Below are 24,899 nucleotides of genomic sequence, written 5' to 3' on the forward strand. Positions count from 1 at the left end.
GACTTTTGCTGATTAAAGTTCATTGAAATGTTATACATGTCATTATATAGAATGATAGAACGACTTAATTATCTCTGCCTGGTGTTTCATGTTTGTGTAAACAAAGACACAATTTAAGACTATTTATTGTGGCTGAGTTTACTTTGGATTATATTATTTCATTTGAAAAATGTTTTAAAGTGATATTGTAGTGCAATATTTGTATTTGCATTTTTTATGTATATTGATATTAATAAAATATAGATAATATATTGATATAATGATCAGAACAAACTCAAAAGTCATTCAGTGCTTAAGTCTTTTTTTTTTTCCAACTTCTTAACGTATACCGAGTAATAGTTTTAGGGAGTGGACTGTTGCCTAATTATTATTTTTTTTACACCAACATGACAGTTTGGAATGTAAAAAGGCCTGATACATGAAGTCAACTGCAACAATGCAACATTTTATATGACTGTTATATTATTTTAATGCACACCCAGTAAAGAGTTAAGTGGTTTCATTAGGAAAATGTCACTTTTTAACCTTGTGTCATTGTGTTCATAGACATCCTGGCTCACAGAACAAGCCTATCTTTGTGCTTTGCAAGATAAGCCGAGCTTTTGTTTGTCTGACCCCAAAAAAAAAAAGCGGCAACACGCTGACGCGGTTCGTCTGCGTCCTTCATCACCGTTGCACCAATGAGCCAGTAGGCGTTCGGATCAATACCATCAGTGCAAATGCAAACATACTCTCGCTACCAAAGTACATATAAGATGGAAAGGTAAATGTAGTGCAAAGTGAGAATTGAAAAAATATCCCCACTGTGGAAAAAATTCATGAATGGACGGACGGACGGACTGACCGATGGACGGATGGATGGAATTCTGCCTAGCAATACTTTGGAAGCACAAATATGTGAACCAAAACAAAATCAAAATACTGTTTATTTAAGAAAATCTATTGCCGTATTGGAGTTTTATTTTTTCATTCATTGTATTCACTCCAAACACCATTCTCCACACAAAACTGCATGGTCACGTCGCGCCAAAATAAGATTGATTAACACAGTCCTCGCATTGCTGGAGGGCAAATTGGGAAGATAACAAAAGTCTTGCCCCATCTTGTTCAGCAAACTGTTGGTCTAACTGTGATTGCACAACATGACAATGTTGGATCAGCTCATGGATTTTGGTGGGGAAAAAAAATCACGGCAATTTTGACATGACGCATTTTCGACTTTGATCACTGGGAGGAAACAGAAAAGGCTGCTTGTTCTTTTCAACACAGTCAAGCTGTGAAAGGCCTCTAAGAATAAAACATATGGTATCTGAAGAGAAACCAGCACAAAAACGAGACATGGGAGGTTGGGATAACTACTTTCTTCAAACTTTGAACACTTACAGAGCACTCAGTGGTTAGGCTCCTCCGTACTTGGTGGTCATTTCATTGTTCTGTTAGGCCACTGCGGTCTGCTGACTGCGTGCTGTCCGTCACACAAGAATGAAAGTCAAAGATGATAGAGATTTGCAGTCTGCTGCTGCCACATTGGAGACTGTGCTGCCTTTTGTCTGAAGGTTTCTAATAGGAGTAATTTAAGACCGTATGCTGATTTTTTTATTTTCACCATGTGAAGCAATCCCTGTTATCATTGAAGTGCAAAATAAAAAATACTTTCCCTGTGTTCCACCACAAATGTTTTGTGTTACTGTAGTCCACATATGCTGGCTTCAAGTCAAGTTAAAACAAAAGAGATTTTGTTTATTAAGCTGATTTGCGGTGAATTCCGCAAACGACTCAATTTTAATGTGGATCGTTTAGCGCAACGGCGCGTTGCGGGTGAAAGTGTAGGAGCACGTTGAGATGGATGGGCTTCGGTCCTAACATGCAAGTGCTTGAGGAAAAAACGCACACATCTGGAAGTACTTTTTGCGTTGGGGTCATTCACTGAGGGCCCACTTACCCTCCTCCCCCATGCAACAAAATAGTCACTTTCACAAATAGACACAGTCCAGTGGGAGACAGGTGGAGGGCAGGGGGTGTGTTTGTAGTTTTCTTAAAGACCTACTCGAGCATTTAAATGAATGAGGGCTAGTTGTCAAATCTCCAATCTCTTATGTAACTTGTAAAGCCACACGTTTATGTGAGAACTACTTCTTTTGGGGCCTCGGGTGTTGTCAAGACAAAGGGAGCATCGTGTGAATGTTTGCTTTGTGTGGAGGGTCTTTTGTATTTATTCAAGCCTCTTTCTTTGCTTGTTACCTTGGCAGGATACCAGCCTAAACTAGCTGGCTAACATGCCAAACTCCAGCACGCCGGCTTAGCTCTCACTTGACAGTTTCTGAGGTCTATTACACACTAGTGGTCTGTGTGTTTCTCTCAACTAGAAGGCAAAATAAGATTTTGTCTTGGAATCTTATCAAGACTGCTGCATTTATATCTCTATATATGGTAAAATCTGCTCAGACCCAAAAGTTATTTTGTTATTTTCTGCTCAGACCCAAATGTGCTTGTTATTTTGAAGCGAGACACATCCGGTCTGTTGCGAAGTAGTCATTGTCCTGAAACACATGTATTTTCAACAAAATGACAAATATAGAGTGGATGGTGACACAGTCTTTCCTCATGGGTGTTTTTTGTTACCAGTATTTACAGAGTAGACTGACACACCTAACATGTCAGACAGAAGAGAGAGAAAAATCTCAATTTATTACACATTTGGAAAAATACAGCATTGTGATGTCCATACAAATATAAATCTCTGCACTGGAGCTTTGATTGTACGTGATCTGGTCGTATTTACAGCACAAGGACATGACACTTTTAAAGCCAGAACCTCGTTACGTTTTGTTGACATTCAAAAATAGTCTTGAACCTGGCCATTTCTTCAGTCCACAGGAAAAGGTTCATTTCTCATACGTAATGCTTTCATGGAGACAGTAAAAGGGAAGTGTGGTCAATCCGGTCCCTGATAGTTTCCCTCTCACATGTTATGAAATATAGGTAGCCACTTCGTCAAAGGGTATGTGGGTGACCTTATGCAACGAAGCGCACATACGGACGTGTCCACGAGTTGGCTTACAAAAATGGTCGTTTTTGTATTTGACAGGTTCTTCAAAATCAGTTGAATTGGTTTCCAGTCAATATCTAAGCAGTCTTTAACTTACTATAGGCTAAGAAGTCTTATGCTTTCTGATTAGCATCTAACTCAAAACAGCAGCAAGATCCTTAATAATCTTCAAAATTGGCTAAAATAATGCCTTAATGTGGTGGTGACATAATCAGCAGTTCTATAAAGAACCTTTGGCCTACTTTTTTTGTGAGGAAAATAAGTGCAAACACATTGCTAATGTGTGTTCAGATGAAGAATGTTAATATGACATTATGCTTTGGATGCATAGTGACCATTTCATGCCCATCATCCATTAAAGGCAAGGTGACACCTCTTAAAGCTTGGGGAAGAGGTATGTATGCGATTGGAAGGCACAGTGCTGGTATAAAGACTAAAGAACAGACTGGACCGTATGTTCAGGATTACAACACAATGCCATTGCGGTTGCAGTTGAGTACCTCATAGTGTTGGGTCTGACCCAGCTGCCTGTGAAACTGGCCTTGTTTCTGGGTCCTCAAGCAGCGGATGTTCTGTCCTAGCATAATACTTTTTATGGCGGGGAGGGGAGAGAGCATGCCCCACGGTAAGGACGTCACTCCAGAGCCAGATAAATTCAGCTCCTGCAGCGAGTCCAGCCCGGTGAAAACAGACAGGCTTAGTGTCTTCAGATTGGGATTGTTGGAGAGATCCAACACTTGGAGGCTCTGCAGGCCCTCAAAGCTGTGGGCTTCAATTTTCTGAAGCTGATGAAGACTGCTGAGGGACAAGTAAACCAAATCTGTCAAGTGAACAAAGTCTCCCTTTTGAATGGCAATAATGGGGTTGCAGTCCAGATTGAGGTATCTCAGTATCTCAAGTCCCGCCAGTCTTGGTACGCTCGAAAGATGGTTTGCTGTCAGGTTCAAGGTCTGAATGTGTACAAGTTTTCCGTGCGGTGTTGTGGAAATAGACACCAGCTTGTTGTGTGATAGGTCCACGCTGACGGGTTTGTCTTTTACTTTAGACACAAACACGTCCATGTTGAAGTCCCGGAAGCTGTTGTAGCTGAGATCTACTTCAGCCAGAGGAAGGCCAAAGAAGCAACCCTGCGAGAGGCCCTCCAAGTCATTGTGGCTCAGATCCAGAGTCTCCAGATAACGCAGCTTGGACAAAGCATTGGGGCTTACCTGGACAGGTAAAAAGAATCTTCAGTGACAAAAACAAGACATTCAAAAAAATCCAGGGTAGAGATAGACCTGGATAGATGTTTGACTGAAACTTTTCAGAGGAAGAGAAACTGACCACAAAACTATTTTGTTATGATCAACCATTGTTGCAACCATAGTGTTGTTGTGAGTGTACCCACCATTGTAATATGATTGCTGCTAAGGTCCAAACTAACAAGGGTGGTGTAGCCCGGCCCAGCCAGGATGGTGTCTGTGAGGGGGCCCATGGCGTTGGAGGACAGATCCAGGTAAGCAGTATCCAGCGGTATGGGCACGGGCATGGCAGCCCCGGGGCCCAACCCTCGACAGTCTGCCGTGGTCAGGCTGAAGCTGTCGAACAGGCCGAAGCTTTCCACCTCGCAGCGGCAGCCCGGGTGGCAGTTCTTGACGGAGGTGGACCAGACATCCGCCACCAGGAACGGCAGACCAAGCCAAAGCAAGAGCGCCATCATGTTCTGCAAACACAGTACATTATTTACAACAATGCAGTAGAACTTACAAAGTCAAATTAAACTAAATGTAAAACTTATCAATAACGTACTGTGGCTTTAATTTTCATATTTTACATTTATTACCTGAATAATAAAAATATATTCTCCCACAGCAACATTATGAACAGTTAAACAAACTTTGCACTTAATTACTGATCCAATCAAAATGCAAGGCACATAAAAAAAGGTCTAAAAATAATTTCATATTTTGTTACACTACTTTAGCACTAACATGTCAAAATGATGATTGTAAACTACAAAGGCAAACATCATAACACACTTAATTCTCATTTGTGGTCAAATGCTTTTAGTTAGTATATCAGGCCTTTCTGTTCCAGGTCAATTCTTATCAAGCACATCATGTTCTCCAGCATTGATTACAACCACAAAAAAAAGTTTTTTAAAAGAAGCTGCCAACTCTGTGTTTACGTCACACAGTTTGTATGGTTTTGAAGGGAGATATTGACAGACAATTGTCCTTTTATTTCGTCACACAGGGTTGGGCACAATTTCTTTTCATCTATAAGCTTGAGTAACTCGTGACAGTTACAAGGGGAAACAAAGTGTCACAGTTGAGCATCCTGCCGTGACACAGCAGGCCGAAGCTAAGAGTCATTTGCAAAACGACAGCCACATCTGGCAAAGTAACATTTGGATGGTGAGAAATACACTGACTATGGGAGTCGCTGATGGTGTCGGGGTACACTTGCCTGTCTTGTGTGCCGACACTAAGAGTTCGATTCAAGATTCAAGAGTTTTTATCCGCCGTGTTTGAGCGTGCCAAACAAGGAATTTGACTTGGTTACATCACAGCCTCTGTCACTTAGGTGGCTAACAACACTCACGACGTGTGAAAGATGACAAGGTGACATTCCCGCATATGATGGTGTGAATGTTCGTGTGTGCGTGCGTGTGTACGTGTGTGTGAGTGACAAAAAGAAAAATTCCACTGACTATTGTTTGTAAGGCATGGGATCAGATCAGCAAATAACAAGCCCAGCCCTTTTAAGAAATTAATGTTTGCTCACTTGACAGGTAATGCAATAAATAATGTACTCAGGTTATTAATCAACTTTATGTCAAAGATTGATGTTCCACTAGTTGGTCAATACTCACGGTAGCTCAAAGTCCACTATTTGTACCTCTGTGCAGTGTTTCTTTTGACCCCTGAACTATAAAGCCTACAGGCTGTGCGTATGCAACAGGCCCTTTCACGTCATCATTTTGGCCTCTCACTGTAATCCTGAAACGAACTGTCAGCTTTTGGACTTCCACGGCCACATGTTCTGTTGTTGTGAGTTTTACAAGCGGACACTTAAACTGCAGTTGTGAACATAAAGATGTTAACCACAATGGTTGTCTGGTGGAGAGTGCTGCACTAAATCCTGTCTGAAAACATGATGTGACCAAAAAAAGAGACATCATATAAAGAACATCTCACAAAGCTGAGCCGTCCTTTTATGGCTCACCCCAATTGGCTTTGAAATGGCAGAGGAAGGGCTTGGACAGACCCGCCTCCTTATCAAAACACAAAAGTGGCAATTTGCTGACTAAACACAGAGACATGTGGGTGTAACTCAAGTACAGAACATGACCGAGGCATCTCATCACTTCGGTCAGTTGGAACTCTATGTTCACCCTTCCTTCAACCTTTGCTCCATCTGTGCTGAACATTCCCTACCAGGTGTACTGTTCCCCAACAAATCTTCTGTTTCCACCAAATGCCCTTCAACTCACACGCACAGAAAAAAGTGAGAACATCAACACCCCGCCCCAGTGAACAATCCGCTCCGACACCTTCTCACTTTCCGAGCCTTTTATCTAAAAAAAAGTGAACTTCCTCACTCCGCTGGGGGGACATCTGCATTTATGTAAGCAAAAACCACCAGCATAAAAAGCATTTAACCCATTTAACGGTTATTAACCTCCCTGACTGTGATAATCGAGTTGTTATCAGTGCAAATACGTGGAATAAAATTGCTTGAAGATACAGAGAAATGATGTAAGGTCAGTCAATGTTAACACAGCTGTATTCATTTACTACCAAACTCGCTGAACCTTTGTTCATTGTACTCACAGACTGAAGAGTACTGAGTAATTACACGATGAATAACAGGCTCAATCCTGATGAGCCACTTTTAATATGTGCCTTTAAATGCACAAACAATCGGGCGCGCCTGCAGTTAGAACTATTTGTACATGCGAGGAAACAAAAGAAAAGAAAAACAATGTAAGATTCAGTGAAAACAGTGAGACTTGATGCCATCTGGTGTAAAAAGTAGGTCTTAACAATGAATTGTATTTGCAATATAATGGTAAAAAGCTTAACTAAAATTTGCTGATTGAAAAGGCTGAAATGTGTTTTTCCAACGGGGGGTGGCGCGGAGAGCTCAGAGCGACATCAACGCAGAATTTCTAGGAGCACCAGAGGCGTTGAGGGATCCGGTTTTGTGGCCTCATTCGTATGACGTTGTACTGTTGGCTTCTTCAAGCCTGGATGTCAAACTCTCACTGGAGATGTTTGCAGCTCGTTCGGGATGGAAATCAGCACCTCCAAATCTGAGGACATGGTCCTCAGTGGCAAAAACGGTTGAGTTTGAGTGTGCTTTCCAGGTCAGGGAACCTGCCCCATGTGCAGGAGTTCGGATATCTTGGGCTTCTTGTGGTCTTGTTCACAAATGGGGACATGATGGGAGTGTGAGATTGACAGGCGGATCGGTGCAGCGTCTACAATTTCCACAAGTTAATGATTCCAATCATAGCATATGGCGTTTCAAGGTGGTATATTTATATTTTCTTACCTTTAAAGCCACTATGTTTATATTGTTGATTTTCCATTCATGTTTTCTTGTACTACATGCTTTTGAATTCAATCATAACACACATTCATTTGAGTAAAAAAGTTCAATCACATCCACGAACTCGGTGTTGAACACACGCAATATAGTGACGCTGTCTGGTAAAGTTAGCTCCCTCATCTCAAGAAACTATCTTGAGAAAAAGTCACTTTAAGAGAAGCCCATGCAAGCGTAAAGACAATTGGTCCGATTTCTCGTTCTTGTACGTGGCAGATATACAGTTTGGTTGATGAAGATCACCTTCAATGAATCGATAATTGAACTGCCCCCGCGGATGTCACAGTCTTGCATGATGCCTGATAAAGTTGTCCGAGCTTGGGGTGACATTGTGCGGTCAGTTGAGTGGTGACACACCGTGGGCGGTTTCTTAAAACACAGATGCCAAATGAAACCTGAGCTGACCACTGAGCTCGAAGCGTTTTTTTCTTTTTTTTTTTAACCAAACTCCTACAACAAAAACTTTGAGCGTCTTCTACAAAAGAAGCCAGAAAAGTGGTGACAACAACTTCATTCTTTAAAGTTCACGTAAACTTATTACTCGCCTTTCATCCACAGTGTCCGCGCTCTTCTTTTGACCGTTTTTCCACTTCACTTCACCGCTCCCATTTTCCAGACCCCCGCTGAGCAGGGCTTCTCTGTGTCCGGGCGGAGTGAGTCTCAAAGCGGCTTCATGAGCTTCGTCAGCTCCGCTCTACACGAACGAACCGCCAGCGGGCGTTAACACTTAACTGAGACACTCGTTTGCTCCCATCCCACTTTTCAGTCCTGCTTCTTGCCTGGCTCGCCTCGTTGGCTGGCCTTTCGAAAGGTGCCACCTACAGGAAAGCTCCAGGTTGTGAAATATAAACAATTCCGCTTTTTTTATTTCAAAGTAAAATACCAGGTTCAGTTTCACCCCGCTGACGGCGTAAAATACCCCGTAGCACTTGAGAAACCATCATAAGTTGCGTGAGATAAATCGCACTTTCATACTAACTGTTCCTAAAGTATTTGTTAATTTCGTGAATCAGTCTGTCTGTCTGTCTGTTCATCTATCCACTTATCCATCCATCCATTCCTCCCTCTCTCGCTCTCTCTCTCTCTCTCTCTCTCTCTCTCTCTCTCTCTCTCTCTCTCTCTCTCGCTCGCTCTCTCGCTCGCTCTCACTCTCTCTCTCGCTCTCTCTCGCTCTCACTCTCACTCTCACTCTCACTCTTTCTCTCTCTCTCTCTCTCTCGCTCTCTCTCTCTCTCTCTCAACCTACCTAAATGCTTTTATTTTCTAAATTATAGACGCGATATTTCCGGAGTTGGTTCTCCTCAATAAAGTAGCGTGGACAATCTTCAAGTTCGGCCACAGGAGGGCGCCGTAGTTGAATTATTATGGCATTGGGCTGACTGCATTGCAGCTGCTTTTAACCATTTAATTTACCGGAAAGTAAAGCAAAATCGAAGCGATTCATTTTCCCGTGTATTTTGTGTATTACTTGGGCTCACTTTGGTTTAGTTGTAACATATTCCAGCTGTCTTTGAGAATTTTGTGATTGCTTTGGTATCAAGAGTTCTAGACACCAGGCAATGTTTTCATCATTTCACATTTTAAATACATAAACCGTAAAGTCTCCATCCATCCATCCATCCAGTCTGCAGTGCTATTCTCAAAAATATTCATCAGTGATGAGACGTTGTGATTTTCTAGGAATGATGTAGAAGTGATTCCTGTGTTCACATACCCACAAACCCCAAGTGTGGGCATTGCAAAAATGTAAATACGATCAGAATACAATTATTTCTAGATCAGGTCTGGACTGATGACAAATTCCATTTGAATACTTATACCCCATTTTCATTTTATGCACGATATTTATATTATGTTTATTAGCATGTGTGTGAAATTTGCCTCAGCATGAGCTATGGTGCGTTTGCGGCTCGCTTGGTGTGCTGAGTCATCATTCATGTCCTATTCTTGCATGCATGCAGTGATGTCAAGCTGTTACATTTAAGAGGCTCATGGGCTTACCTGGGATAAGGGTCAACAAAGGTGGAATCATTTTGCGACTGTGAGAACTATTTCTCTGCATATAAAAACTGGAATTATCTTTACAATTCATTCAGAAAATATAACATATGACATATTGGTATTTCAATTTACCATGTCTGAATTTAACATTTCTTTCATGTCTTCAATATTTGTAAAATCACAAGTCATGTCTACTTTGTAGATATGTTCATTTAGAAACAGAACATTCTTGTTCATGTTTTATGATGAATACTGTTTTTGTAACGTTTGTCACCATGGCAACCATTTTATGCTCATTTGTCAGGTGCCCGCCTCATCAGTTGAGGCGGAGTCTTTTCACAAGCATCCTAAAAGACTGACGCAGTCAAAATCGGCAGCCATCCGCAGGGGACCGTGACACACGAGGGGAGAGTCCTTCGTTATTTTTAATTACCCCCACTCCTCTTTGGGTTCCAATTCATTTAATCAGCAGGAGCTGCTGGTGTGAGAGCAATTAAAGCACAGTTCAAGTGTTTCCTGTGTAGCTCCCAGCTCTTTGAGCAAGATATTTTCAAAGGTGTGAATTTCTTCTCTCATACAAGGGGATGTAGCTCAGTGGTAGAGCGCATGCTTCGCATGTATGAGGCCCTGGGTTCAATCCCCAGCATCTCCATTTTACATGACAGGCATGATCAAGTGGTTAAGGAAGTGCTGCACCCACGTTAAAGACCATCACTGCAAAGACACTGATAACCCAAATTGCCCTACAATTAATTCCAAACGCAGCTTTAAGATGGTGTGTACACTTATGCAACCACATGACTTCAGTTAATTTTTTCTTCCCTTCTCAAAAACTCTTCTAAAATGACGGTTACACTCCTGGATTTCGGCAATCACTTAACAGGAATTAAACATTCTTAATGATCACAGTTTGTCTTCACATGATCCTTCCTCCATGTTCTTTCAGCATAAAAAAATAAATAATGTTAGTTAACCACTGCAAAATGTCAAAACAATGACATTTTTCACAGCATTTTACTCTGATAATTGACAAACTAAAAAAAAACAGTTTGACAAACTTTGCTTAGATACAATACACTGTTGTGATGACATCAGAGTTTTTGAGTGTGTTAGATGGTAAGAAAAAGTAAAGGCCTTGTTGGAGCTCCAGCTGCACCATAAAAAAAGCTTTTGGACTAGACTAAGGTCTGCTGTCAATCCTCTTACGATGCTCCTCAGTGAAAATGGATTAGCGGGTTACACGTATACGTTTTGGCCCACGGTCACTTTGGAGGATTGGATTGAATGAGCATGTGTCTGGCAATGTTCTCATAATAAAATACAATCAATACAATTCTGTCAGTATTTTAAGGTGTTTTTTGCTTTCAACCGGGATTTTGGATTACCTGTTTTTTGAAATTCCAACATGAGTGCAGAGGAGCACAGTTGTTTGTTGTCATCCAGATCCACCTCATGAAGGCAAAGTAGTTAAAGCCAGTGGCTGCGGGGCGTAAGTAACTCTCCAGGGTGCTGAAGTTGTCTCCAAACAACTTCCTGGTCTCCCCACCTGTCACTTGGCAGCCTGGCGGTTCAGGCGCGATGACTCGGCTCCCAGCTCGCTCAGGGCAAACAGGTAAGCTTGCGAGGATGGTGAGGTGACGCCTGGACTGCAGAGCTGTCCTGATGACTTAAAAAGCGAAGCTAGGTGAGTTATTTGACTTTATTAATTTTAATTGTGCTTCAAAGGTGAGCATCCTGAAAATATATGCTTACTTTTCAGATGACTACTCTGCAGTGAACCTAAAAGGTCACTACCTCAAATTCACAGCCAGGACAATGCAACATTTTCAACCGCTATGGGAGTCCAACCATCCATTTGGGCCTTTAATTAAAAGCAGGCATACTTTACTGACGCCGTCTTTGTACAACCTTCTCATATGGGTCCTCCTTGGATTGTTGACGTTCCCTTGCTGTGTCCGCTGTTTGGTATTCAAAGTGGGCGTCCTGGGGCCTTGGAACTGTGACCCGGTGTTCTACAAGACGCTGCCGGCCGCCGCGGCGAGACTTGCTGTAAGCAGGATTAACGAGGACCTCAGTTTGAATTTGGGCCTGGAGATCGACTTTGTCATCCTGCAGGAGCCTTGCGAAACTTCCAAAGCTTTGACTGAATTCATACAATACGAAAATATGGCGGATGCGTTTGTGGGCCCCACTAATCCTGGATACTGTACCGCAGCATCACTGCTGGCAAAGAACTGGGACAAGGCCATCTTCTCCCACGGGTGTGTCAATTTTGAGCTGGACCGCATTACGGGATACCCGACCTTTTCCAGGACAGTACCGTTTCCCTCCGAGGTACTTTTCACGGTGTTGAAACACTTCCGGTGGGCTAACATCGTGGTGGTGTCATCCAATGAAGACATCTGGATGGACACAGCGGAGAGAGTGGCTGCTGCCATGAGGAGGAAGGGGCTTCCCGTTGCCTTGGTTACGTCTGTGGGTATCAACGAGACCCAAGTTGAGAGCACGCTGAGGAAGATCCAAGACGCAGGGGAAATAAGAGGTGAGGGGGCTGATAATCTTGTCAAATGTTTTCCTGCAACAGCGGATCAACTTCACATTCTACTCAATTTTTAGTCCGTGTAGGCCATAGGTGTCAAACCCAAGGCCCGGGGGCCAGATACGGCCCGCCATATCATTTTAATTGGCCAAATTGTCCGTCGACTTCATGTGTCAATATCAAAATTGCAAATGGTCTTCACTTTTAAAAACCACAGATATTGCAAGCAATTTTTATTACCAGTCGTCTTTTTAAAATATTTGAACAGATTTACTAGTCTCTGATTTCAAAGCATCAGTTTGTTGTGTAGCCTATATTGTATATAAGGCGTTGATAGTCATAATGGTCCTCCAAAGTGACTGAACACTTCTGCCTGGATAAAATGACCTAACATAGAATTCCCTGTGTGTGTGTACCAGTGATCGTCATGTGCATGCACTCTGTGCTGCTCGGAGGAGAGCAGCAGGCTACTTTCCTCGTCAAGGCCCAACAAATGGGTTTGACTTCGGGCAAGTACGTTTTCGTGCCCTACGACGCCCTGTACTACAGCTTGCCCTACAACGTCCCCTACTTTCCGCTGCAAAACAACAGCAAGCTGAGTGAAGCCTATGACGCCGTGCTCACAATCACAATAATCTCAGACCCGATTTCCTTCAACGAGGCGTACACACGGGCTCAAGAGAGCGGGGAAGTGAGGCTGACTGTGGCTGCCGAGAAGGTAGGAATAAGCTAAGAAGAATGTTTCCAGCATTGTTTTGTAACCTTTATTGAGCCAAAGCATACACGAAATAAAAATGGCATACAGGGTGGCTAGTAACATGGCACACTGATGGGGAATCACATGATCTAGATTAGAATATTCTGGCCTGGACTTTCTCATACTAACGGTATCTGCATTGTATTGCAGGTGAATCCACTATTCGGCACAATCTATAACAGCATTTATCTCCTTGCCAACTCCATCCACAAGACCAGGAGAGCCGGAATGCCTCTGTCAGGCTCAAACCTGGCCTTCTTTACCAAAAACATATCCTTCGATGGCTTCAACCAGAAGGTCCTGGTCGATAATAGAGGTGAACTCAAAACCAGCTACATCATCCTGGACACCAGCGACGCCGGCAGTCAGCTGTACCCAACCTACGTGGTGGATGTCACATCCGGGCGGCTTCGGTTTGCCGGGAGGTCTATTAGTTTCCCAGGAGGGTCTCCTCCACCGTCCGATTCCAGCTGCTGGTTTGTTAAGAATGCTCTCTGCAAAGGAGGTAAGGGATTTTGCTTGAAGGTATTCATTAGAGCCTCTATCTATCACGAACTTGTTGTTATGCAGGCGTGGAGGTCACCTACATCCTAGTGGTGTTTGGAGTCATCTTGGCTCTGGCTGTAACGGGGCTTCTGATCAGTCTATACATCAGGTAAAGTTCTCCACTGTTAATTTACTGAAATGGTGTAATGTCTCCTATAATCGAATGACTTTCTCATCCTTTGTGGATGTGATTGACAGGAGAAGACTCCAGCAAATCCAACTGGTCAAAGGCCCAAATCGGATCCTGCTGACTTTAGAGGATCTTACTTTCATCAACCCTCAGATTAGCAAGAGGGTGAGTGTCCATGTTGCTTCCCACGCTCTCGAATGGGCAAAATTTGAGATTACAAAGGAGAAAGACTGATCGGAAGTCTCGAAGATTTCCACGGGAAGTGTTGCAACAGGAGATTCGTGATAATTCATAGTATGATATGATATTTTATAAAGAGCACTATATGTATGAATTGATTGCGTGTCTACCTCACAGTTCTGATGTTCGGGTATGAATCGCAACATGTTAGGTTAATTGAAGACGTTCATAGGTTTGAATTTGAGTGATAAGTGAGATATTTTTTGTTTGATTTCATGCACAGAAAATCACTTTAGAGGATATGAGTGAGTCCAGGAGTGCTGCGGAAGAGAAATCAGCTGACCGCTCACATTCAGTGAACAGCATGCACACAGCGACGCATGAGACCACCAATGTTGCCGTTTTTGAGGTAAAGAACAGTGAACTAAACCAAAGCCCCTCGCATTTTAACATGTCCTTCAACACAAAACAATAGCTTGATGATGAATCAATCAGTTATAACAACATTTCAATATTTACACTATAACATTTAACATGTGACCTCTCCTCCAGGGTGACTGGGTGTGGCTAAAGAAATTTGAGGATGGCCAGTTTAAGGAGGTGAAACAAAGTGGCACAAGGATTTTTACCAAGGTCAGCGTGATTAAGTGTTACATTTATTCATAAACAGGCACAGAGTTAAGTTATCATCCAAATGCTGTTTAGCAAACTGCTGCATTGGTACTCCGAAAAGACGATTGTGTGCCTTCTACACTGTTGAACTGTTGACAAAAAAAAATGGGCAAAAATATGTCAGTGGCCAGATTTGAGTTTGTTAGTCCATTAGTAAATTAGCTGATGACTTCCTGGTTCGTTTTGGTGCCCCACATTTGTGTTTATTTGACCCTCCGTATTAGTTAGCAGGCCACTTCTTGGTTTGTCAATAGTCAATAGTCTTCTTCATTTGTGTCTGACTATTTAATTATGTACATGTTATTATTACATGTTTTTATAATATATAATACTGTATTGTTTTCCCTCTAGAAAAAATACATTGTTAAAATGTTTTTGGGGCTTTTTGTAGGGAAGCTGGAACAAATTAGTAGCATTTCCATTCATTTCAATGGACACAGATGTTTTACGATATATCAGTATTTTGAGTGACGAACGTGGTCACAGAATGAATTAAAGTCATTTCTCAAGGCACTACTATTTTGACGGATCTCACTTAATGAACCTTTGAGTCATTGAAAAAAAGAGATCTGCACAGATTTCATGAAATTCAGTTGTGTGGTTTTTGCAATCAAAACAATAACAAGGTAATCAAACCTGCTGGCCCTTTCAGATGAAGGACTTGAGAAATGAGAACGTGAATCTTTTCCTGGGCTTCTTCACGGAGAGCTCCATGTTTGCCGTGGTGACGGAGCACTGCTCCAGAGGAAGTCTGCAGGACCTGCTTAGGAACGAGGACGTCAAATTAGACTGGATGTTCAAGTCCTCGCTTTTACTTGACCTCATCAAGGTAAATGCCAATCCTCCAGCACGCTTCCTTACACGTCACGCTTGTCTATTAAGTCTGGCACACTGGAGTCACATTCCCAGAGAAAAAAAATGCTGCTTCTCACATTAATCTATACTCCCTGAATAGACAGTTCAACAACATTCCCACATTTGTTGTATTTCCTTCTTGAACGTGACTAAGCTAATCACAATGTCATCATTCTTACTGACAAAGTTTGAAGTTTCACAACTTCTGTGATGTTTTACTAACATGTGTAAAAATCTGTTCCTGCTGTGTAATGTATTTAATGTACCTTCACTTATATAAAAGAAAAAAAAGGTGGTGCACTTTAAGTACAGGAGTTTGATACATTTTTGATACAGACTTCAAAATGATGCTTGTATGCAAAGTTTCTACATTGTAATAAAAAAGACACATTGTGCTCGCAGGGTATGAAATACCTCCACCATCGAGATTTCCCACACGGCCGGCTAAAATCTCGAAACTGTGTGGTGGACGGGCGCTTTGTTCTCAAGATCACAGACTATGGCTTTAATGAGCTGCTAGAATCTCAAAAAGCTCCTTTCAAACAACCACCACCTGAAGGTATCATGTCTCCCACAATCATCACAAAACAGGAGTTTGTTCCAAGATGCAACTTATTTCGCACTTCATTTCCCTCTGCTTCAATCAGAACTTTTTTGGACTGCTCCTGAATTCCTGAGGGATCTCCCAAGCTCTCGTAAAGGCACCTACAAGGGGGACGTATACAGTTTTTCCATTATTCTCCAAGAGGTGGTGGTTCGAGGACCACCGTACTGCATGCTGGGCCTACCACCCGAAGGTGTGTTTTGACAGTGCCATTTTTGTTTTGGACTTTAATTAAAAATGGTAAATGATAAAAACAATTAACCTGATATTTATATTCTTGTTCTGTAATTCTTTAGAGATCATTCGAAAGGTTAAGAAACCCCCTCCAATGTGTCGGCCCACTGTAGCTCCTGACCAGGCTCCTCTGGAATGTATCCAGCTGATGAAGCAGTGCTGGAGTGAGCTTCCAGACAGAAGACCCAATTTTGATGAGATTTTTGACAGGGTTTGTTTGGGATTTAAGTAGGGTCAGCATTTTCTCTGTTTTCCTACATAATTGTTTCGTTCTCGTGTAGTTCAAAATCATCAACAAGGGTAAGAAGACCAACATCATCGACTCCATGTTGAGGATGTTGGAGCAGTACAGCTCCAATCTGGAGGACCTCATCCGAGAGCGAACGGAGGAGCTGGAGGTGGAGAAGCACAGGACGGAGAAACTGCTCTCTGAGATGCTTCCACCGTCAGTTGGCACACACCCAAATGTAAAAATGAACTTTTTCAAAACCAGCTGATCATCCTCTGCATCCATCAGCTCGGTGGCCGAGGCGCTGAAAACCGGCGCCACCGTGGAGCCCGAGTACTTCGACCAGGTGACCATCTACTTCAGTGACATAGTGGGGTTCACCACCATCTCGTCGCTCAGTGACCCCATCGAGGTGGTTGACCTTCTCAACGACCTTTACACTCTGTTTGACGCTGTGCTCAGCAACCACGATGTCTACAAGGTATTTTCTGTATTTTCAAGACACAGTAAGCATGATGAACCCTCTGTTTATTTTCTTCGAGGATAATCATGATTTTGTAAAAAGAGCTAACTAGCAGATGCGTTATTCAGGTGGAAACCATCGGTGATGCTTACATGGTGGCATCGGGCTTGCCGAAGAGAAACGGCAACAAGCATGCCGCTGAAGTGGCCAACATGTCTCTGAACATCCTCAGCTCGGTGGGAACCTTCCGGATGCGCCATATGCCCGACGTTCCTGTCAGGATACGAATCGGGATCCACTCAGGTGCTTCCTCCGTGTGGTTGGCTTTTGGGTCAGCATGAAATTGAACGGCTATGCATTTTTCTGATAACACTTCTGAGGTCTTAACTTTGTATGGAAAATCCATCGAAATTCAAATTGTGAAGAACTCTATCAGGTCCAATTTAGTGTTTGGTTTTCAAGCCTATTTTTCAATCAAATGAGCATCATTAATTTGTGTCTTCCCAGGGCCATGCGTCGCTGGAGTGGTGGGCTTGACCATGCCTCGCTACTGCCTATTTGGAGACACCGTCAACACCGCCTCCAGAATGGAATCCACCAGCCTGCGTACGTTTCCAGTGTTGCATTTTTAATTCTTTCCCTTATCGATTAACTCTCAATCATCTTCTCTCAGCTTACAGAATCCACGTAAACTTGAGCACTGTGAACATCCTCCGCTCTCTCAAGGAAGGTTATAAAATCGAAGTCAGGGGCAAGACGGAGCTGAAGGTAACATTGATTTGTAAGCTCAACGTTGGGAATCATTATTATCTGTGTAAAACAGTGCTCTTTATTACCAGGGGAAAGGCATCGAAGAGACGTACTGGCTCGTAGGGAAGTCGGACTTTGCAAAGCCTTTGCCAAAACCGCCAGAGATCAAACCGGGGTAAGAGAACTTTCATCATTCTTGTGTATATTAAATATATTTTCGATACTTTTGATCCAAACTCGCGCAAACTGCACTTGTGCTATCTTAGTGAAGACAATCACGGCCTGAACCCCAAAGACATAGCCACCTACAAGAGAAAGAAGGCCGGAAAAAAGTCTTGACCCGCAGGTAGACGCCTCGCACGGCAGCCGGTGTTGTGCTGTCCTGTGGAAAACATTGGCATGCTTTAATGTGAACGCCGTTGATTTCCAAGTCTTCCTTTGTGATCTTTTCTTCTTAATCTCTTGATCTTATCAACTTCTGCCCATAAGCAGATTGTGGAAATCCCTCCTTGTGTAGTGAGTAGTTAACTCTCATGGCATTGTATTTAACATCTGTGTTGTGTTTGCTATTGGGGTGTCTTGTGGTGTGCTTCTTAAATGGAAATACGTAGTGATTGCTTGTTATTAATTCCAAGCTTTGTCTTTTATTAGTGTCAACTGGCAGGAGATGATGACGGATGAGATCAAGAGCCTTTTTCGCAAGGCCAACAGGCCAGTGGACAAGCAAAAAATGAGCGTAAAAGAAGGAAAGATGTGAAAGGAATGAAGCCATAGCACAGATTCCTTCTGGGAAAAGGAGAAGCGGGTCCGAGGATGTAAAAGCGGTACCCGTGGCTTAACGCAGACTCCTTTAAGAGGATTGTCCATCGACTGGCTAATCCGCCTGCAGCCGACACAGCGGAACACGATGGTGCTAATGTAATGAGACTGGTCCTGTGACCTGCCTGCCTGCTGCTGCCAGTAGACCAGGGACTGATCTTTAGTCAAAGATGTATGCACTTTTACTTGCTGCACTCACTGGCCACTGTGGGGGTCACCAAAATGATACAAAGAGGGGATGTTCCCGGATGCCTCGTTTAAAATAAGATTTGTATTGTCTGTGTTAGCTTTGACATGAATGCTCTTAATAGGGGACTTAGCTGGCTGGATATTGCACAATGATAAGTCCTAAAATATAAAGGCTACTTTTTCTATACTGTACTATAGAAATGAATATTAAAAAAAAAAAAATCTTGGAGGGCATCATGATGCTACAAAATGAATAATAAAAAAGTGAGCATCAATAATGGAGAGAAAAAAACAACAATAAAAATTCATTCATTTTAATTTAGTTTAAATCTAGTTTAAATCTACCGTGATACTGTAAATCTACAGAAATTGTCTTTTCCCTGTAATGTGATTGTAAATATGTCTTGTAAATTTGACACAACATAGAGAAGTGCCAAGTCACCAAGTAACTACACTTAAATGTCAAACTAATAAATCTATAAAAAATTCGACAGTAATTTAACTATCATTATGCTGCTTCCTCAGCGACACTGGGCAAGGTCTTGACAGAGGTGGGAGAACAGGAAATCAAAGAAAAACAATTTTATTAAATTATTTTCGTCCTAAAATTAGCTTATTTACACTTTTGTCAGTTGTCTCCATGCAATGGTTAGACAGTCTGATTCACGATTCAAAGGTTCAGGGTTTGAATCTTGACTCCAGCCTTCCTGTGTGGAGCTTGCATGTCCTCTCCATGTGTGAACTGAATACTAAATTGTCCATACTTGTGAATGCATGTGAATTGTTGTTTGTCAAAACTTGCTCTCTGATCTGCAGCATTCCTAGTGAGGACAAGCACTACAAAAGATGAATTATCATCATAAAACTGTACTACAGCACCACCTAGTGGGCTTCACTCACTCCAGGAAAAAAAATCGTATTTTATAATTCGGCTAAATTCTAGTTCATGAAGGTATTGGTTAATATCTTTTATCCAAGTGATTTTTCAATAATTTGTTTTATATTCGTTTTTATTTTTAAAAAATTACTGTAATCATAACTTCACTAATCCAAAGGCAATTGTCTATTGATTACATTTTTTTTTTTTTGCTCTTGACTTATATAAAAATGGTTTGCAACCACGTGACAATAGGAAAATGTGGGTCCCAGGGTGACAACTGTTGATAGCCTATGGCTCTAATTGTTAATGTTTCAATTCTTATTCTAACAATGTTCATAATTATTAATGAGCCAAACACTTTTTAACGTTCTTGTAAGGCAACACAACAGTGCAATATCATACTCTACTTGAGCAGATGTAGGCATGTTACATTTTTCAAAAAAAAAAATTCTGTTCCACACTGATTAACAAAAGTTAGAACATTAACTCCATAATGTTAATGAACAGACAGGAAGCTAAAAATTACAATGTGCCTCCAGAATGAGTTCCCAGCTCACCATGAGGACCCTACACTCCAGTTTCAGCCCAGCCTCTCCTTTGTGCAGGTTATCCCTCCAAAGAATTTTATTTAGTCTAGCAATGGTTGAACAAGTCAAGCCTGACATTCTTGGGATAGCTGACTGCGGCAGATAAGCCCGGGGGTCACATCGCCTGTTCATCCCAAACATAGTCGAAAATGTGTCATGCCTTCTTTAGTGAAGCAAAAATGAACAAGTCACACATGTGTACTTTTTTTAAGTTTTATTGAAAAACAACACTTGTTCATAGTCACATAATTCCAACAGCATTTCCGTGGACAGCAATAAACAGGGTGAATGTGCTGAGCTTAAATTAAAACCAAAAATGTAACAGGCAGGCTAGTAGAATTCAGTGCAGGCAGAAAGAGAAGTGACTAGCTGCTGCTGATTTCTAAAAAGCACTGTCAAACAAGAGAAACGACAAGTTGTTGAGTTTTAGAAAGCACTGTCTTATGATGTTAAAGATAATATGAGCACCATTGTTTGACCTATGCTGTGAATAGCAGGCTGCGGTGGAAATAGGTCACATTTAATATAAGCAAGAAAAATCTTAATGAAGCTCACATTTGGAAAACAATATTCAAATAAAGGAGTGTGTCTCAAAAGCTCAGCTATTTAGTCCACAGTTTGCTTTAATGGAATGTGCTCCTGAGGTTACACTAGACTTTAAAAAACGCACAAAAACAGTTTTCTTGACATATTTTAACAAAACTATTCCTACCAACCAAAATTAACATTATAGCTCGTCACGCATCTTGTCTCCATTGGGTCGAACCACACGGCCGATGTACAGGATGGACTTGGTCTTGTTGTCCTTCACCAGGAAAATGAAGGGGTGGTCCACGTAGAAAAGCTTAGGGTCCCTCAGCTTGCCGGAGCTGAAGATGCTGGTGTCAAACGGGTTGCCTTCCGTGTTCAGCTCCAGAGCCGACGCGTGGAAGAAGTCCGAGAGGTACAGGTCCTTCTTTCCGGAGATGTTGGACAGGTCTGCCTTGGCCTTGTCCACCGCCTCGGTCAGGCCGAGCTCAGCCAGATGTTTCTAAAGAGAGAAAGAGAGACAAAGGCATTCAATAGAGCGTAAACGGATGATCTTCCAGCAGGACAGTAGTTTAACAGTTATCACATCTGCCTTATAGTTTCAATTTGGCTTTTGGCCTTCCTGTGTAGAGTTGGCATGCTCTTCGTTATGAGGATTAGGGATCAAATGGCAAAAATATTAAAAATCTGCAGATGATTGACACATTACATTATAGTATATTACAATTGTTTATAGATGCCCAAAAAAAGAGAAAATTGCTACAAATGGCAAATATGCATGGGTTTCCCCATCTTACCTGCAGGTTGTGGCTAACTTCCAAAGAGACTTTGGGCAGCGAGATGGCCACAGCCCTGTTCTCCATCTTGCTGAGCCAAGTTTCAACCTGTGACTTTGTCAACAATTTTTCCAGACGTGCCAGGGGCTCCAGATGGTAGGGCATGATGAGGATCATAGAAGCCTGCTTCTGGCCCAGAGGCATGTCCAGAACAAAGACGTTGTTCTGCTTGTCTTCATAGAAGTCATATAGACCTGAGGAAGAGCAGGACAGAGCGGTTGGAGGACTCGTCTTCAAACCGCAACGCTGTAAAAGAAACAATGGAGTAAACGTACCTGTGCGGTGCATCATGGGAACCCCAACAGTGAAGGAGCGAGTGACCAAGAAACCACGGTTGTCCACCATACTTTCGTGGAACTTCTGATCCCAGTGAGCTGTAAGAGAAAACACAGACTGCTTAGAATTGAACTCTTCAGACTTTCCATTTTGCATAATTATGCAGTATATATATTTTTTACTCTTCACATCCCACTAGAGGGAGCCAGTCAACCACATTTTCAGAATTACTGCCATATACTCACGCTTGAAGAACATAGCGTTGACAATCATGGCTCCGTCTGTGTTCACCACATCCTTGGTGATCTCAGGTAGCTTGCCGCCCGTCGACTTGGACGCCCACTCGTTGATGGAGTTCAATGCGCTCCGCTTGTCGCGGAAGTTAATTTTGGAATGGTCGTAATTGTAATGCTTCTTGCTGGTCTTCACAAAGTTGTCGGCGAAGGCCACCGAGCTGGGCCCGTAGAGGCGGTTGTTGATTGTCCATGTGGTGTTGCGCGTTTTGGCGTCACTCACCTGTGGATTAGTTCAAATCTTGGCTCAAGTGTTCGTCTAAACACTTAATTGTCAACACGAATTAATATGCCTTGCAGTTGACTGATATTTGACATTTTCAACGCCATCTAGTGGTGAACTAATATATTGACTTAAACTCAAAGTGCATGCTTTCTGAAGAAGGCACACTACGGTGACTCAGATAGACCAAACTTCAAAAGCCTACAATCGATTTGTGACAAAAATCTACACACTGTCTCTTTAAGATACCACGTACTACTGGTCATACCTCTGAGAGCAACTCTGAGAGACCTTCATGCAGATGCTCATCCTTGAGTTTGTCTGCATGCAGCAAAGATTTGGCCTGCGAGGCGGTTGTCGATTTACCGCCGAGGGCAACCATTCCCAGTGAGGAGGCCAGCACCACCGGCGAGATCAGGATGTTTTCCATGTCTTTCACCTTTGCCATGTTGTGGTAGAGGCTGTGGAGAAAAAGAAAGAGGGATTGTTATTTAAAATGCAGATGAGATAGGATTCAAATTGTGTCCACTTACTTAAATGCCAGGTTGGCGGTGTTGTCGGCCAGTGAAGTAGCATGGCCGCTCAGCTTCTTTTCTGCAGAGGTCGCCAAGGCCAGCAGGCAAATAGCTATGAGGTTGCTCACCCACATCCTGTGTGTCTGCTAAAGTAGCGGTAATAGCCTGCAACAAACAGCATGGCCGATCCCGGTTTAGTTTGTGTGTAAATCCAATCCTGTGTCTTTTTTGTGTGCGTTGTAATCATCACTATTGGATTTGGGGGTGGGGGGGGGGAGTGCCAGCGTGAGGCGAGGTCAGTAGGATGGCTTCCATCGAGCAGACATGTTGCTCGCCACGTCAGCAGCAGGATCTGGAACTAACGCCCACTCAGTACTCGCACCAAGATGTAATCCGATACCTCTGTCTCGGTTTGGTCTTATGTTGTCAAATGTTAAACATTTGTTTGCAGAGGAAATTTTTTTTTAAAACCCTAAGGTCTAAACCCCCCCAATATTAAGGACAGACATCTTTTTAGACTTCCTTTTCTCCATTGTAAATAGGATGCAGGATGTCTCGGTTCCGGAAAAATTGAGAAACTGCAGAAATGAGATGACATTGCTTTCACACACTTTTTTTTTTTTATATGAATATATATACCTTGAGATGTTTTGATGTCTGTGATTTTCATTCTGAAAGACAAGAGTTGTATGTAGTAATCCCCATAGAGTTGGCAGTAAATCATGATGTTTGACTGCCTTTGACTGACTTCAAAATATACTTTTTCCTGATGGATTTTTTTTTTTTTATCTGTGCCACATTTGTGCATTTCCATTTCAAAAGGGCAATTGATGGATTTAAGCTTCATAGTCAGATTTGTTTTTCTTCTCAAGATTGGAGCATCGTAAACACATTGAGGATTTTTTTTTCTTCTCAAGATTGGAGCATCGTAAACACATTGATTGCTGTGAATAGTTTCATTTCACAATTGAATAGAGTATTATACAATTGAATAGAGTATAATAAAGGAAACCTCAACAACCAAAAGAGCAATGGTAAACATTTCAAAAAAACGGACAAATGAGGTACTGTGATTTTAAAGCAGTCAAGCAAAGCTGCACGCCTTTGCAATCCATCCTTCAAATTAAAGTGTGTTATTTTCTTTTCCTTACCTGGAAAAGTTCTGCGGAGGTTCTCTCAGCTGTGTCCTGCGGATTGGTTCAGATCAGACGAACACACCCTCTATATATGCGCAGAAAAAAGGAACTTTCTAGAAGTGGGAATGGGATATTCAAATGATTTGGTCGGGACCGTGGTAGGCGGTACATCCCCCTTTGGAATGTCGACGTGGCCAACTGATCTGGGTTCAGTTCTGCAACTTTTAGCGAGGAAAAGTCAGGAAAAAGCAGATTCTGGGCCAGTTGGCTTTTGTTGCACAGAACTACTTTTAAACCTCTTCTAGGTCTTAATCCAGTTTGCTGACTCAATCTTTACCTTTTGTTTCGTCATGTTTAAAATCGACCATTGAGTATTTAAATATAAACTTAGTCACTATTATGCATGAAAGAAACTTGCAAACTGATCAACTATTTCGCCAATTTTCTCTTAAAACTGCTGTAAACTCCCTCGAGGTGGTAAGTTTTTGTGAAGGTACGTATAAAATACTTAATGAAAAGAAGAAGAAGAAAAAAGCCGCATCCCTGATCAACCAAATGATTTTATTTTTCACCGGGACGTGAATGTTTTCCTTGTAGTTGCGCTCCAAAGATTTAAAAGCCCTTCCCCCACCAGTGCCACGTCAATCCAACTCAGCTGGATGCAGGGCAGAAAGATGAGGGATATCGAGATTACATCATTTGCTGTTGATTCAAATGATCTCGTACCTTCTGCACACCGAAATTAATAAACTAAGTCTGAATAATTTAAATGGGACAAAAACAGTGAGAGTTTTCCCAAATAGTAAAGAATTCATTGAATCTCTCAACACCAAATTTCCTCCTTTGCAGCCCTCGGTTAATTGTCCAGACACGCCAACATGTAACTAGTTCTGCAAAACTATTTCATACTCACTAACGTAATTCTGAGTTTTCAACCTTTTGCACCTTTTAACTGTCTTAAAACCTCCCATTTAGATTGTGCAAATGGAAACGGTGGATAGATGATGCAATTCTT

General features: G+C 42.1%; 3 protein-coding genes, 1 long non-coding RNA gene and 1 other non-coding gene across 9 annotated transcripts; 2 read left to right on the top strand and 3 right to left on the bottom strand.

Annotated features, from left to right (window-relative positions):
* Positions 1-2,824: 2,824 nt before the first annotated feature.
* Positions 2,825-8,362, bottom strand: tsku (tsukushi small leucine rich proteoglycan homolog (Xenopus laevis)). 2 transcript variants are annotated; one of them, XM_037267521.1, is made up of 4 exons: positions 8,188-8,362; positions 7,886-8,011; positions 4,437-4,751; positions 2,825-4,257 (listed from the first exon to the last, which is right to left on the bottom strand). In XM_037267521.1, the coding sequence occupies exons 2-4, from the start codon at positions 7,970-7,972 to the stop codon at positions 3,514-3,516; spliced, it is 1,146 nt and encodes a 381-aa protein (XP_037123416.1). In that variant the 5' UTR covers positions 7,973-8,011; positions 8,188-8,362; the 3' UTR covers positions 2,825-3,513. The 2 variants fall into 2 exon arrangements, with proteins under 2 accessions (XP_037123416.1, XP_037123417.1); XM_037267522.1 differs by lacking the exon at positions 7,886-8,011.
* On the bottom strand, positions 6,886-7,879 carry LOC119132348. The gene is made up of 2 exons (XR_005099849.1): positions 7,589-7,879; positions 6,886-7,514 (listed from the first exon to the last, which is right to left on the bottom strand). It is a non-coding gene; the product is annotated as an uncharacterized LOC119132348 (long non-coding RNA).
* Positions 8,363-10,223: 1,861 nt separating the features above from the next.
* trnaa-cgc lies at positions 10,224-10,295 on the top strand. The gene has a single exon. It is a non-coding gene; the product is annotated as a tRNA-Ala (tRNA).
* A 575-nt stretch (positions 10,296-10,870) lies between these two features.
* gucy2f (guanylate cyclase 2F, retinal) lies at positions 10,871-18,872 on the top strand. 2 transcript variants are annotated; one of them, XM_037267519.1, is made up of 19 exons: positions 10,871-11,327; positions 11,403-12,185; positions 12,602-12,900; positions 13,090-13,444; positions 13,510-13,594; positions 13,684-13,780; positions 14,079-14,204; positions 14,348-14,428; positions 15,120-15,296; positions 15,725-15,881; positions 15,970-16,119; positions 16,223-16,371; positions 16,442-16,605; positions 16,678-16,870; positions 16,981-17,155; positions 17,360-17,458; positions 17,526-17,620; positions 17,692-17,777; positions 18,254-18,872. In XM_037267519.1, the coding sequence occupies exons 2-19, from the start codon at positions 11,459-11,461 to the stop codon at positions 18,357-18,359; spliced, it is 3,321 nt and encodes a 1,106-aa protein (XP_037123414.1). In that variant the 5' UTR covers positions 10,871-11,327; positions 11,403-11,458; the 3' UTR covers positions 18,360-18,872. The 2 variants fall into 2 exon arrangements, with proteins under 2 accessions (XP_037123414.1, XP_037123415.1); XM_037267520.1 differs by lacking the exon at positions 18,254-18,872 and adding an exon at positions 17,869-18,237.
* Positions 18,873-20,279: 1,407 nt separating this feature from the next.
* On the bottom strand, positions 20,280-24,031 carry serpinh1b (serpin peptidase inhibitor, clade H (heat shock protein 47), member 1b). 3 transcript variants are annotated; one of them, XM_037268092.1, is made up of 8 exons: positions 23,900-24,020; positions 23,388-23,419; positions 22,767-22,913; positions 22,502-22,694; positions 21,963-22,233; positions 21,717-21,815; positions 21,403-21,635; positions 20,280-21,107 (listed from the first exon to the last, which is right to left on the bottom strand). In XM_037268092.1, exons 3-8 carry the CDS (start codon positions 22,880-22,882, stop codon positions 20,805-20,807), a joined length of 1,215 nt encoding a protein of 404 aa, XP_037123987.1. In that variant the 5' UTR covers positions 22,883-22,913; positions 23,388-23,419; positions 23,900-24,020; the 3' UTR covers positions 20,280-20,804. The 3 variants fall into 3 exon arrangements, with proteins under 3 accessions (XP_037123987.1, XP_037123988.1, XP_037123989.1); XM_037268093.1 differs by lacking the exon at positions 23,388-23,419 and having other exon boundaries at positions 23,900-24,031; XM_037268094.1 differs by lacking the exons at positions 23,388-23,419; positions 23,900-24,020 and adding an exon at positions 23,018-23,360 and having other exon boundaries at positions 22,767-22,979.
* Positions 24,032-24,899: the final 868 nt, after the last annotated feature.

Source organism: Syngnathus acus, chromosome 13 (assembly GCF_901709675.1).
Source record: "Syngnathus acus chromosome 13, fSynAcu1.2, whole genome shotgun sequence".
NCBI lineage: Eukaryota > Metazoa > Chordata > Actinopteri > Syngnathiformes > Syngnathidae > Syngnathus > Syngnathus acus.

Bases quoted from the DNA above. Each gene is read 5' to 3' on its own strand.
- tsku (XM_037267521.1), bottom strand. From the start codon at position 7,972: ATGTCACCCCAAGCTCGGACAACTTTATCAGGCATCATGCAAGACTGT. The intron at 4,752-7,885 runs GTGATCTTCATC...CTGTGTTTGCAG, and splicing joins CAATTATCGATTCATTGAAG to AACATGATGGCGCTCTTGCT. The intron at 4,258-4,436 runs GTGGGTACACTC...TTACCTGTCCAG, and splicing joins GCAGCAATCATATTACAATG to GTAAGCCCCAATGCTTTGTC.
- gucy2f (XM_037267519.1), top strand. From the start codon at position 11,459: ATGCAACATTTTCAACCGCTATGGGAGTCCAACCATCCATTTGGGCCT. The intron at 14,429-15,119 runs GTCAGCGTGATT...TGGCCCTTTCAG, and splicing joins GCACAAGGATTTTTACCAAG to ATGAAGGACTTGAGAAATGA. The intron at 16,120-16,222 runs GTGTGTTTTGAC...GTAATTCTTTAG, and splicing joins GCTGGGCCTACCACCCGAAG to AGATCATTCGAAAGGTTAAG.
- serpinh1b (XM_037268093.1), bottom strand. From the start codon at position 22,882: ATGTGGGTGAGCAACCTCATAGCTATTTGCCTGCTGGCCTTGGCGACC. The intron at 22,234-22,501 runs GTATGACCAGTA...ACTAATCCACAG, and splicing joins TCTCAGAGTTGCTCTCAGAG to GTGAGTGACGCCAAAACGCG. The intron at 21,108-21,402 runs GTAAGATGGGGA...TTCTCTCTTTAG, and splicing joins AAGTTAGCCACAACCTGCAG to AAACATCTGGCTGAGCTCGG.